Source organism: Halichoerus grypus, chromosome 7 (assembly GCF_964656455.1).
Source record: "Halichoerus grypus chromosome 7, mHalGry1.hap1.1, whole genome shotgun sequence".
NCBI lineage: Eukaryota > Metazoa > Chordata > Mammalia > Carnivora > Phocidae > Halichoerus > Halichoerus grypus.
In genome coordinates, this window is record NC_135718.1 from 26,019,446 (window position 1) to 26,033,481 (window position 14,036).

General features: G+C 44.1%; 1 protein-coding gene across 2 annotated transcripts in view; it reads right to left on the reverse strand.

Moving 5' to 3' along the window:
- Positions 1-9,624, reverse strand: part of WBP1L (WW domain binding protein 1 like) — a 56,898-nt gene extending 47,274 nt beyond the window's left edge. The window contains exon 1 of one of the 2 annotated variants that reach the window (XM_078077171.1): positions 9,423-9,624. In XM_078077171.1, the coding sequence (XP_077933297.1) occupies positions 9,423-9,512 (90 nt within the window). In that variant the 5' untranslated portion in view covers positions 9,513-9,624. Of the gene's footprint in view, positions 1-657; positions 4,155-9,422 lie in introns of those variants that run through there. The other variant, XM_078077170.1, reaches the window with a different exon arrangement.
- Positions 9,625-14,036: the final 4,412 nt, after the last annotated feature.

A 14,036-nucleotide genomic window follows, 5' to 3' on the forward strand; every position in this document is an offset into this window, starting at 1 on the left:
GCCAACAGTTCCCAGCCACCTGCCTGACATCTTCCGGGGGCCTACAAACCACTTCCTTCAGCCCTGAGCAGGCACAGCTATGCTTCCCTGGCTCCGGGCACACTGCGCGTGAGTCCTGCTCCACAGCAAAGGGAGCAACCAGTTCACAGACAGGGAGGAGACTAGAAGCTAAGCAAACTAGAGACCTATGTAAGCTTTCAAGAAAGAAAACTGAAATGTTCCCCACGTGCCTGTGTTGAGTCAGAAGGCATATCTTCATGGATAAGCTGAGGGCACCGATTAAGAAATGTTGCCTACACAATGTGTGGGGAACTGAGCCCTCGAATACCCTATTGATGGGGATGTCCACTGACAGAACCGCTTTGGGAGAGCAACTGGCACTATCTACCCCAAATTTCAAATGTACATACCCTACAACCTCACAATCCCTGATTCCACTTCTGGGAATCTAGCGCAACTGCAGAAAGAAATACATAGAACAATGTTCACTATAAAACAGCATATCTGGTAAAAACTTGGATATAACGGATGTTATCTATGGAGCAGTAGTTAAATAAATCATGGCCTAAAGCAATAACACACAGGTGGGGTTTTTCAGGGTTTTTTTGTTTGGTTGGTTTGGTTTTTGTTTGTTTGTTTTTGCAGTTCTATACTTACTTCTGAATGCCATTCCTCTCCTTTTGTTTCCTCTTCTTGAGGCTTTCCTAAACTTCCGTCAACTCTCCTTATGATTCTCTTACTGTTTAATAATCTCATTTCCAAGCTTTTTGGGTTTTGATTAATGTTATTCTTTCTTTTCTTTTCTTTTCTTTTTTTTTTTAAGTAAGTAAGCTCCATGCCCAGAGTGGAGCCCAATGAGGGGCTTGAAATCACAAACCTGAGATCAAGACCTGAGCCGAGATCAAGATGCTTAACTGACTGAGCCACCCAGGCGCCCCAACATGTAGGCATTCTTTTAAAAATCAAGGTAGATACGCGATACAGAAAGAAGTCTATGGGGGCACCCGGGTGGCTCAGTCGTTAAGCGTCTGCCTTCGGCTCAGGTCATGATCCCAGGGTTCTGGGATTGAGCCCCACATCGGGTTCCCTGTTCTTCCGGAAGCCTGCTTCTCCCTCTCCCACTCCCCCTGCTTGTGTTCCTGCTCTCGCTATCTCTCTCTGTGAAATAAATAAATAAAATCTTAAAAAAAAAAAAAAAGGAAAGTCTATGAAGGATGAAATAATGCATGTTGTAAAGTACTACATATAAATTATCCCATTTTTATTTTAAAAACAAATGAAAATAAAGAACTATATCCATGACAACAATTTTATGTTTATATATAGGAGTTTATATATAGGAACTATTACTATATCTAGAAATACTCAGCATAAGCAGAAAACCCACCAAAAAACACACACCAAACCACAAACTTTCACTTTTTACTCTAAGCATTTCTGTCTGTATTATGTATGACTGTTATAAACGTGTTATTTTTGTGTAACTAAAAACTTACGTGAAAAGGTAAAAGGCACCTTAAAGCTCAAAGAAAAGCAGCAATCAGGTCTAAGGAAGGAAAAGGGAAAGAAGGCCATAGTGGACCTTGTGTTTTCTGCTTTCCCCCAACTCCCTGCAGGCACCGCAAGGGGATTTGCATATTTAAAAACAAAGGACTCAAGTAAAAAGAAAGAAGTACACAGGATGAACTTCTTACACTATTCAACTCTATATTCAAATCCCAAAGAGCTACAGTGCTCCACCATCTCAGGTGTCAAAAATATTAACCTCTCCCAAATAAACCACAAAGAGGGGAAAATAACTTAGATCTGATCAATCCACTAAGTTGTGGTTTTTCTATTGTTTCTGTGTTTGGTTGGATTTTAATACAACTGGATTTTAATACAACCAGGCGCAATTTTAGATGAGGAAGATAATTTCAGAAATGGCGAACAAAAAAACAGCATGTAGGGTTTTGAAAAACGTGAATATTTTCTCCACGAACGCACGCCTCTGATCTGTAAGAATGTGTAATAACACAATGTTACAACATAAGATCTGTCTTGCTTGATATTTAAAAATCAAAACAGACATGTTTTTATAGCTTTACTCTAGGATCCACCCTTCCAAGCCACAAATATTCTTGCAATGTCTCACATTCACTTTTACCTCTTCCAAAACAAGTTTAAATTAAATTCTTTAAAACACCTAAGATCATGAATCAAAACCTAGCCAAGGCACTCTGAGGGCAAGGACGGCACCAGGAACAGACAATCCATCACTCATCTATTTTCCCACAGAATAAAGTACGGAAAGAAGAAAGCCAAAAGTAAATAAATCCAAGCTATGGGAATGTAGCTGAGTAAGCGAGAGTATCCCAAAAACCCAGTCCATGCAAGACTGGTGATCTCCAAGTCTGAGACCATGACGTACTTTAATTCCCACACTGGGAAAGCCCAGAATTGTATCAACAAGCCACAGAATTCAATAGGATGAGATGTGTTTCTCCTTTCCTTACCTCCCAGGTTGCAAGGTTCTGGATTTACTGATATTTCTTTGTTTGTGGCTTCCACATTACATGCAGTTTTTTGGCCAGACTTTGCTCCACCTACTGGAAACACAAAGGATGTCCAAAAGGGAGGTGCCCATAAGGCAGACCTCAGCCCGTCTGTTGTATGCCACCAAGGAGATAGATCACAAAGACCCACTGTCACTGCTCCCTGTTACTCAGTGGCTGTTCTACCATCTGTGTGGTTATGGTGGGATCGGTGGCCCCAGGGGTGCCCACAATCGGGGTTATAGGGCAAAGAAGGAACCCACATCATGGCACCACCTGGATCCTGATGGTCCCTCAAGCATTGATCCAATAGGAAATCAAGAGATGCTCTCAGGTGAACGGATGGCCAGGCATTCAAAAGGCATTTGGAACTGTTAATCCAAAGTCACCTGAGATACCCGCAGTATGCTTAAAGAGTTGCCCGCTAGTGCCCCAAATCCATAGCTGGGCGGCATCCTGGGGGCTTGAAAGAGAAGGCTTCTCCTGAGGTCACACTGCCACCGAGGTCCGGAACAGTCAGCCCATGGCGACCCAGAGAACACCTCCTGGTTGCTGTAGGCTGAGTGTGTGACAACAAACCAATGCTCATGGGGCCAAAAATGAGAGTAGAACCAAGACTTGGAATGGGGAAAGGAAAAAGTTCTAAGAGCATGACTCTGTTCAGGTTGGTTATGGGGCCATGGAAGACTCTGAGAAAACAAAGTAACTGGCCAGCAGGCTTTCTCTGGGGTGAAAACAAACATGTTCTTAAAATGAAACCACAAGGGCAAACCAAAGCAAGGGGAAAGAAAGTTTCAGACTGGGTGAATAAGGCAGGCTCACCTGCTTACTGAACCACAAACTAAAAAAAATGCCTTTTTTTCCCAAAATGCTTGATGTTGGCTCACAAAGTCAGGCTGACTGGCAACATGTTAGAAAATCTGAGAGCAATCAAGGTTCAGGATAGTAAAGCTTTCAACTGTCCCACCTAAAATTTGTTGTCAGAGAGGTTATTTCATACACTTCACAATGCTATGTTCTCTCTTCATAGGAAGGCTGACCTCAAACCCCGTGATAACGAGCATGAGCTGAGAGGGGAAGAGCAGGCGCCGCTAAACCAGCATCTGGCCACCTCGGAACCACTGACATTATGGACCAGACAATTCTTTGTTGTGGGAGGCTATCCTTTGTCATGGGAGGTTTAGCAGCATCCCTGGCCCCGAGCTGTGACAACCAAAAATGTTTCCAGATGCTGACAAATGTCCTCTGGAAGGGGCAGAATTATCCCCAATTGTGAACTACAACTCTAAACATATAGGTTCACCATAAACATTTCCTACAGAGACAAAATTAAACTCAGATATAGGACAGAATCAAGGAAGCCACTTTCAAACTCCCCAAATCTCAGCTTCTGAACTTAATCTGAGAGCTGATACTAATTTACCAACAACCAAATGCACTCTGAGGACCACAAATAATAACAGCAGGGATCATTATTATTACCCTTATAGCCATTAAATATATTCCAAGAGCTTTACATATAGGATGTCTTTTCACCTCACAGCAAACCTGTAAGGTATGTACTATTATCAATCCCATTTTAGAGATGAGGACACTGAGGCACAAAGAGGCTAGCAACTTGCTGCAGCATAGTAAGTAGAAGTCAGGTTTAGATCTCAGGTGGCCTGCCCCCAGAGCCCACGACCTCACCACTGGGTTGGACTATACTCCACTGTTCCCACACCGAGAGCTCTTAGATCTGCACTGTTAAGTAGTCAGTAGCCACATGTAGCTATTCAATTTAAATTAATTAAAATTAAATATCATACCAGTCTTGGAAAATAGTCTGGCAGTTCCAAAGTTAGGTATACACCCAGGAGAAATGAAAACATGTCTACACAAAAAACTTGTACATGCATGTTCATAGCAGCGTTATTCAAAGTAGCCCCAAAGTGGAAAGAGCTCAAATGTCCATCATTTGATGAATGCATAAATTAAATGTGGTACATTCACAGGACTGGATGTTAACTGGCTACAAAATGGAACAAAATGCTGATACATGCCATGATGTACTGATACATCAACAGGGACGAATCCGGAAACATTATGCTAAGTGAAAGAAGCGAGTCACAGAGGACCACCTCACGTATGATTCCATTTATAAGGAATGTCCAGAATAGGCAAATCCACAGAGACAAAAAATAGATTAGGGGCTGTGGGAGGTGGGGATAGAATGGGGAGGGACTGCTAATGGCTATGGGGCTTCTTTCTGGGGTAATGAAAACGTACTAAAATTAGATAGTAGGGGCGCCTGGGTGGCTCGGTGGGTTAGACGTCTGACTCTTGATTTCCACTCAGGTCATGATCTCGGGGTCGTGGGATCGAGCCCTGCATCAGGCTCTGCACTCAGCAGGGAGTCTGCTTGTCCCTCTCCCTCTGCTCTTCCCCCCACCCCTCACCCTCGCTTGCTCTCTCTCCCTCAAATAAATGCATTAAACCTTAAGAAAACAAAACAAAAACAAAAATAAAATTAGATAGTAGATGGCACACAATTCTGTGACTTACTAAAAAGCCATTTTACATAACTTTAAAAGGGTGACTCTATTGGCATGTTAATTATGTCTCAATACAGCTGTTATAAAAAACTAAATGTCACTAAAAATTCAGTTGTTCATCTATCCTAGTCACATGCCAAGTGTCAAGAGTCACATGTGGCTAAGTGGCTACCAAAACAGCGCAGATATAGATCATTTCTGCTATCACAGAAAGTTCTACTGGACTGCACTGCTCAGATGAATGGATAAAAGGCCTCCTTACCATCTAACCACAGTCTACCTTTCAAGCGTCTTCTACTTCCACCCTCCTCTACACACCCACATAGGAAGCTTCCACCACAGACTACGAGCCACCTCCAAATACATCCTCCATTTTCGCTTTCCAGGCTGGAACAGACTTGTTTCCCTTCCCAACCTTTAAAGCCTGGTCCAAATGCCTCTTCTGTGAAGCTTTTCCTAAATCCCATCTTCCCCTGGCCAGAGCAGAATCAATTGCTCCCACTGTCCTTTGTTTGCACATCTGTCCCTCTGGGTTAGAAATCATTATGTGTGCGATCTGTCTTTCCTACCAGATTACCAGCTCCTTGAGGACAGGGATTCGGTTACTCATCTGAGGGTTCCCAGTGCCCACCTGTGTAACAGGCTGCTGGAGAGCGGACACTTCAGTAAACGTTTGCTGAATTCTACTGAAAGGATTTACGGAAACTCGAGGTGTGGATTTCAGGTGTGGATTGCTCACTTTGTTATACAAAACAGACTAAGAAAATGAGGGAAAGGGAATTAAGAGTCTGGACATTCCATCTCCTGCTATTCTGCAAGAAGAAATGATGGTGATCACACTGAAATGCTGTTTTTAAGAAAGAAGAGTGGAGTAGAGCTTCTGGACTGAAAACCGGGGCACAGTTGGTGAGTAAGGGGAGGGGGCACAGGGTATACTATGGAGGGGCGAGGTAAGAAAAAAATATCAGGAATTAGGACGCCCATCCAACTCAAAGTTTTAAGCATGGCAGAGGAAAGGTAAGGACTGTGTCTCTAGAGGTTAGGCCGGGTGGCTTTACGGAAAAAGCTACTAAAATTTTATTTTAAATAACACGGTCAGATTGTTCTAGTTGAATCTAAGCAACAATAGAAAGAAAGAAACTCTATGTATCTCAATCATTATTTAACTAGGAGAGACAAATGTCAAGGCCTCACTGGCGAGTCCACTACTTTTTTATTCTTTATGGGTTTAAGGAATGACATCTGAGTTGTAGTAACCTATAAGAGAGTGAAGTCCAAGTTCCCAATCTCAGAAGTGAGCTAGGCTGGTAACTTTCCTCGGCCAGGATGGCAAGAAATGACCATTCCAGGGGAGAGCTGGTAACAGGGAAAGCAAGCTACTCTGTATTATGTAAATATATAATACCATATTATTTCTGATATTAGATGCATATGTATAAAAAGGTTGTATTTGATAGAGGCATTTCAAGGGAAAAAAACCACAGTAAATCACCCACACCATGTTCAATACGGAATGAGTACAACGAGTCCCCCTCAATTCAGAGTTAGCTGGAAGCCCCTTGTTGAAATAAGGACAGTGAGTACCAGAAGTGCATCCTATGTCAAAATGGTCTCTGAATTTTTTTTTTCGTCACTGATTTCTACAAGCCAAAAATCAACAAAAACCCAAACAAAACAAAAACCAAATTGACTAAACAGTGGTGGATTCAGAGTTAATAATTATATAGTAACTTCCATGCCAAAGGTTAAAATTCAAAACACAAATCTCACTATAGATATCTAGTACTCCTGGGCAGAAAGACAAGGGTATTAGGTGGGGATGTGAGTACTGGGTGTGGGGGTGGTCAGGAAGAGGGAGCCCACTCATTACCAAACTTTCTCTTCTCTGAAGGAATGGTAACCATGTAATAGCTGCTGGTCAGTGCTAGCATCCACCCAAATGAACAAAGTACAAAAGCCACCCTGTCCCCAAAATAAGTATTGGAAGCACCAGAGAAATGATAAGAAATCGGCCTGTGATCGATAAACTGCAATTAGGGCATGACATTGAAGATCCCCTCCCACATCTTCTCGCCAACTCCCAGGCTTCCGTGACCTGGTGGCAACCTCCACTTTCCATCCTTCCTCTGCCAAAGAAGTGGATCCGGTTCCCACTGTCAACTCGGAGGCCCACCACTGCTCTTCCATCAGGGTGAAACATCCACAGGCCCAGGGCACCGACCTCCTAAGGCTCCAATGTTCTTAAATCAACCCTCTAGCAGTGTTATTTACTGGATCTTGAGAACGACCTTTCTTTACTTAAATGTAGAAATAGATGCAAAGGCGAAGCAACAGTTTGTTCTATATTTTGTTCTGTCAACATCTACACTTTTTTTTTTAAGATTTATTTATTTAGAGAGACAGTAAGTGAGCAGGGGGGAGAGGGGCAGAGGGAGAGAGAGAATCACCAGCAGACTCGCCACTGAGGAGCCGGACACGGGCTCGATCCCAGGACCTGAGCTGAAATCAAGAGCCAGAGGCTCAACCAACTGAGCCACCCACGTGCCCCAACATCTGTACTTCTTAACCTTACCAGTCCTAAGGGTTCTGACTTTTCCAATAAATAAAATTTACTTCTCCTGCCAGTTTATGATTTTAACTAGGAAAAGATCCCCAACAAACCCTAAAATGGAAGGGTCCAGCCCTAGGAAAGGGAATATACTGGGCCAGAAAATGAGCTCTATTCCTTTCACATGTTATTTCAAATATACATAAACAGATTTTGGGGGGGGGAAACAGATAAATAACAAACTGTGGTATAGCCATACAGTGGATTATTCAGCCACCAAAAAAGGAATGAAGTACTGGTACATGCTACAATGTGGATGAATCTCAAAAACATTACGTTAAGGGAAAGAAGACAGACACAAAATACCACAAATTGTAGGATTCCATTTATATGCAATAACCTGAATAGGTAAATCCACAGAGACAGAAAACAGATTGGTGGCTGCTAGGAGCTGGGGGAAAGGAAAATCAGGGAGGAACTGCTTAAAGGGTAGGGGGGTTTCTTTTGAAGTGATGAAAATGTTTGGAACTAGATGTAGTGGTTGCACAACACTGTGAATGTCCTAAACACCACTGAACTGTTCACTTTAAAATGGTAAAAGGGTTTTAAATGGTTTCTGTTATATGAATTTCATCCCATTTTAAAAAACTAATTAATTTTTGAAATAAAGGATACTAGGGGGACAAAATAAGATGCATATGTAAAAAGGCAGCCCATAAACTCCTAAGGAAAAGATGAGTATTTTTGCTGGCACTCTGCTTCTACTCTTGATCACAGCGCAAAGTTCAAGTGCTAAGCTGTATAGACTCTGCCATCATGCCGTGTGTGAAAGTGTGTGTGTGTGTCTATTCCCTTCTGAAAAGACAGGGAAGAGAACAGAAAGTGAAGAAAATAGAATGGTAAAGCCCTGCCAAATGCAAGGGAAGGAGGGGTGATTCCCCCTACTGCACCCCACCCAACTTGGCACCAGGAGTAACGCTCCCATTAGGGTTTCGAAATGCCAACTGGAGCTGGAATCAGCACAAGCAAGCTTCTCTGCCTGGATAAAAAGCAAGCCACCCAGCAAGAAAAGCTGGGGTGCTCCATTTACTGCCCATCTTGGCATCAGCACCACCCTTTGCTCAAAAGCCCTGACTGGCCTAGATCAGCATCAGTGGCTGGCTCTCCCAAGCCAGCCAGCCTTACAGCAAGAGTTTGTTATAGCTCAAGCGTGCCCTCCTCCTGAGGGGTCCCGATCTACTTCATCCCACAGGCCTTTCAAGAGTCCGGCCTCCAACCTCTTGCCTCCAACACATTAAAAATGGAGCCAAGATGCCCTCGGAACTTTTCCTTGTCCAGTTTGAAATAAATATCTTCTCAGCCCCTCCTCCCTCTCAGGCCAGCTCAATAACCCACGTACCCCTACCCGCACACACGTACACACTGCATCACTGCCTCGGAGACCTGCTTCACGGGGGGGCACGAATGCGCCCCCCCCCCCCATGCCTGGGCTTCGCACCACTATCCAGTCACAGTCATCCCAGCCCACCTGACCTAACTGCCCTCTCAAAGGGCCCCTCACTCGCTGGGCACCGTGCCTCTGCCACTTCCCTGACACCAAAACAGGTGTCCCTCAGCTAAACACCGACGCCCCCTTAGATCCTGTCCACTCCAGACGTGGGAGCCCCTCGCGGGACCCCTCAACTCTTGGCAACAACACTCCTTCTGCCCCTCCAGCCAGGCAGCGACGCCGTCTTCAGCCCCCTCCAGCCAGGCCTCGACGACCCCCAGGCCCCCAGGCTGGCCCGGACGCCCCCTCCCCCTTACCTGCGGGGGTTCAGCCCTGGCTGACAGGGGGCTGGGCAGCGCCTGGAGGAGCAGGAGCGCCATGCCACCCAGGAGCCTTCTCCTCTCCATCCCCCTCCTGCTCCTGCTCCTCCGCCACGGCGCCGCCACCTCCCTCCTCTCCTCCTCCCTCTCCTCCTCTTCCCTCTTCTGCCTTCTTCCCTTCTTTTCCTGTTTCACTCTCCCCTCCCGCTTCCGGCTCTGCTCCACCCCGCCCCAGCCCAAACACCCTCCCACACACTGGGCAGGCTCTCCAGTTCCAGCGCTTCGTGGGCCCCTGCCCTCCGTCCATTGACCAAAATCGCTGTCAGTCAAATGGAAGTCCCGCCCCCCATGAAGACGGAAGACCAGAGGGATCCAGCCAATGAAAAGTGGGAGGAAGCCGGGCCATCTTGAGTGCTGCACGGCGGTATAGATGCGTCCCACGCCACAGAGAGTGGCGGAAGTAGCTCCGATGGGGGCGGGGCCATCTGGTACGAACATTGAAAAGTCTAATTCAGGTGCAGCCATCTTGAGCGTGGCGGAAGTACTAGATTTCTACGCTTTAGTAAAGAAAGAGGAGTATTGTGATTCTAAAGAGTATTGGAAAAGAAGTTGTGTTTTAGAAGGTAACCGGGCGCTCCTTAAGAAGAAAACAACTGCAATCTAAAAATCTTTTGACGTCTTTTGTTTTGAAGCGCAGCCCTGGTACCAGGGTCCCTCTCCTTGTCTCAAAGTGGTAGCTTAGGTCAATCTGAATTCTCTAAAATAGTACCTTTACCTGAGGCACGGTGCTGTGTCGCCCCAAGTTCCAGGAACATAATTCTATTGACCGTACCTCAGAAACAGCCCTGAAATTCACTCCCATTGTTTCCCTCCATATTCTCATCTTCTTGCTAAATAAAAATGGTCTCCCTGCTGGCCCTAGTTGCCAATTCTTCCCTCTCAATTACTGCTGCACTCCACAGCAAGGGTGCTCTACGACATAAAACCAAACATCATTGTCTTAAGGCTTTCCCTCTTAAAATACTTAAACTACCTACGGAATATATAGTCTGAACTACTCAGTATGGTTCTCTCTTGTGTCCTGATCCCTGCTTACTTCTTTTTATCTCGTCTTCTGCCACTACATTTTCCCACACATTCCACTTACACAGACATTTAAGAGATCCCCAGTGTGCTGTGCTATAGTACACACTGCACATATAGTTCTCTGTTTATAAACTCCTAGTTCCCATCCCCTCCCTTGTTTCTTCTTCTGGATCCTCATAACACTAACACACACTGTATCTGATCTGTAATATCTGCCTGGCTGGCCCCTCCCACTAAATTTGCAGTTTTTTGTATAGCACACTGTCTTACTCTTTTTTTTTTTTTTCTTCTTTTGAGAAATCCCTACAACATCCTATACAAGGCCCAACCATGAGCCCAACAATGTTGGTAAAATAAATGAACAAATGAAGACCCATGCCAGAGAAGCCAGGTGCCTGTAGCTGCCAATTTCCTCTCAAAATCCTGCCAAAGCATTTTGCAGGTTGGCCTAGTCTAGCCCATGGCTGAGCCCAGAGGGAGTTTGTTCTTGGCTTAAATGGTGGCAAAGTGGGAAACAGTGAAGAAATTGGTTCTGCCCTCTGCTTAAGAATATCCATAGTTCTGGGGCGCCTGGGTGGCTCAGTTGGTTAAGCGACTGCCTTCGGCTCAGGTCATGATCCTGGAGTCCTGGGATCGAGTCCCGCATCGGGCTCCCTGCTCAGCAGGGAGTCTGCTTCTCCCTCTGACCCTCCCCCTTCTCATGCTCTCTCTCTCTATCTCATTCTCTCTCTCAAATAAATAAACAAAATCTTTAAAAAAAAAAAAAAAAGAATATCCATAGTTCTGCCTCTTCTTGATCCTGTTTTCCCAAGTGTTACAAAAGGTGACAAGTATTTTTGCTGATCTCAAATGTCTTAGAAATTCATCCATACCACAATCAAGCTCCCTAGGGAAGAAATAAAGATTCAGTATTAGACAAGGGCCAAATTATTTTCATAGCACAGGGTCTCAGTCCTGGCCTCAAGGTTTTGTAAGTCCTCCTTTATAAAAGCCAGGTACCATCATCATTAGGAAACCCCAATAATTTCAGTCAACAAACACGGAGATTTTATCCTAACTTCCCTTTCTTTCTTTACCTGAGAGCTCGAACTGAGCCACTGGATGGGACAAACACTAAACCCTGCCCAGTCTGGATTAGCACTTCCCACACGAAGGCATTTGAGTCACCCTAACCACCTCGCTTTCCACATCCCACAGATGCCAACTCAAAGAAAGCAGAGAGGTCTTACAAAATGGAGCTGAGATGCAATTTGAATGAGTGCTTTTTGAAGTGCCTCTAAACTGTAGCCACCACATACTTCAGACTTTCCCAAAAGAGCCATTGTCTGTACAGGGAGGAGGAATGCCAGAAGGTTTAAGGAGCTGGGAAGGAAAGAAGAAGGTTGTCAATTCTTGAAAGAACATCAGTATGGAATTGCTTCCAAGCTCTGGCTAGCTCTGGTAATGTTTTTCCTATTTGTCTTTGGAAATGGGCAAAGCTGAGCCAGATCTCCTATCCTAAGAAAACTAGCTCAAAGACACACAGTTTTCTGCTCAGAAATCAGTTAAAATCAAATTGCATATGTTACAGCATGGATAAACTTTGAAAATATTATGATACATGAAAGAAGCCAGACACAGAAGGCTACACACTGCGTGATTTCATTTATATGAAAAGTCCAGAATAGGCCAACCTATAGAGGCAGAAAGTAGATTAGGGGTTTTGAGGGGATGGGGGATGAAGGGAATGGAGAGAGACTGCCAAAGGGTACAGAGTTTCTTTTTTTTTTTTTTTAAGATTTTTATTTATTTGACACAGAGAGACGCAGTGAGAGAGGGAACACAAGCAGGGGGAGTGGGAGAGGGAGAAGCAGGCTTCCCACGGAGCAGGGAGCCCGATGTGAGGCTCAATCCCAGGACCCTGGGATCATGACCTGAGCCGAAAGCAGACGCCCAACGACTGAGCCACCCAGGCGCCCCAGATACAGAGTTTCTTTTGGGAGTAATAAAAATATTCTGGATGTGACACCTGGGTGGCTCAGTTGGTTAAGTGTCTGCCTTCAGCTCAGGTCATGATCCCAGGGGCCTGGGATAGGGCTCCCTGCTGAGGCCTGCTTCTCCCTCTCCCTCTGCCTGCCACTCCCCCTGCTTGTGCTCTGTCTCTCTGACAAAGAATAAATAAAATCTTTTTAAAAAATAAAATAAAATAAATAAAAATATTCTGTAACTAGTGATGACAATTACAACTTTGTGAGTATACTGAAAAACACTGAATTGTACACTTTATTTTTTTAAAAGATTTTATTTATTCATTTGACAGAGAGCACAAGACGGGGAGCTGCAGGCAGAGGGAGACAGAGAAGCAGGCTTCCTGCTGAGCAGGGAGCCTGATCCCAGGACCCTGGGATCATGACCTGAGCCAAAGGCAGATGCTTAATGAACTGAGCCATCCAGGTGCTCCTGAAATGTACACATTAAAAAGATGAACTTATATGAATTCTATTTTAATTTTGAAAAAATGGGAAAAATTAAATTCCAGCCAGTACTTTGGCCTCAAGGAAGAGGCCCTTTTTCTTTAGAGCAGTGGTCCTTGAAGTGTGCTCCCCAGACCAACAGAAACCACATCACTGGACAATTACTAGAAATGCACATTCTCAGGCTCCACCCCAGACATACATAATAAGAAATTCTGGGGATGGGGCCCCACAATCTGTTTTTGTTTTTTAATTCAAGTGTAGTTAACATACAGTGTTCTTAGTTTCAGGTACACAACACAGTGATTCAATAATTTTATACATTACTCAGTGCTCATCATAAGTGTACTCTTAATCCCCTTTACCTATTTCACCCATCCTCCCACCCACCACCCCTCTGGTAACCATCAGTTTGTTTTCTATAGTTAAGAATCTGGGTTTTTTTTTGGTTTCTCTCTTTTTTTGTTTGTTGATTTTGGTTCTTCAATTCCACATGAGTGAAATCATATGGTATTTCTCTTTCTCTGACTGCATTCCCAGCAACAGTGCAAGAGAGTTCCTTTTTCTCCACATCCTCGCCAACACATTTTTCTCCTATTTTTGATTTTAGCCATTCTAACAGGTTTGAGGTATTATCTCATTGTGGTTTTGATTTGCATTTCCTTAATGATAGATGATGTTGGGCATCTTTTCATGTGTCTGTTGGCCATCTGTATGTCTTCTCTGGAGAAATGTCTGTTCATGTTTCTGCCCATTTTTTAAAATTTTATTTTTTGTTAATCTCCATACCCAATGTGGGGCTCGAACTCACGACCCCAAGATAAAGAGTCACATGCTCTACCAACAGAACCAGCCAGTACCCCTTTTCTGTTCATTTTTAAATTGGATTGTTTGCTTTTTTGTGTGTTGAGTTGTAATAAGTTCTTTATGTATTTTGGATACTAACCCTTTATCAGATGTCATCTGCAAATATCTTCTCTCACTAAGTAATTGTCTTTTAGTTTTGTTGTTTCTTTGGCTGTGCAGAAGCTTTTTATTTTGATGTAGTACCAATAGTTTATTTTTGCTTTTG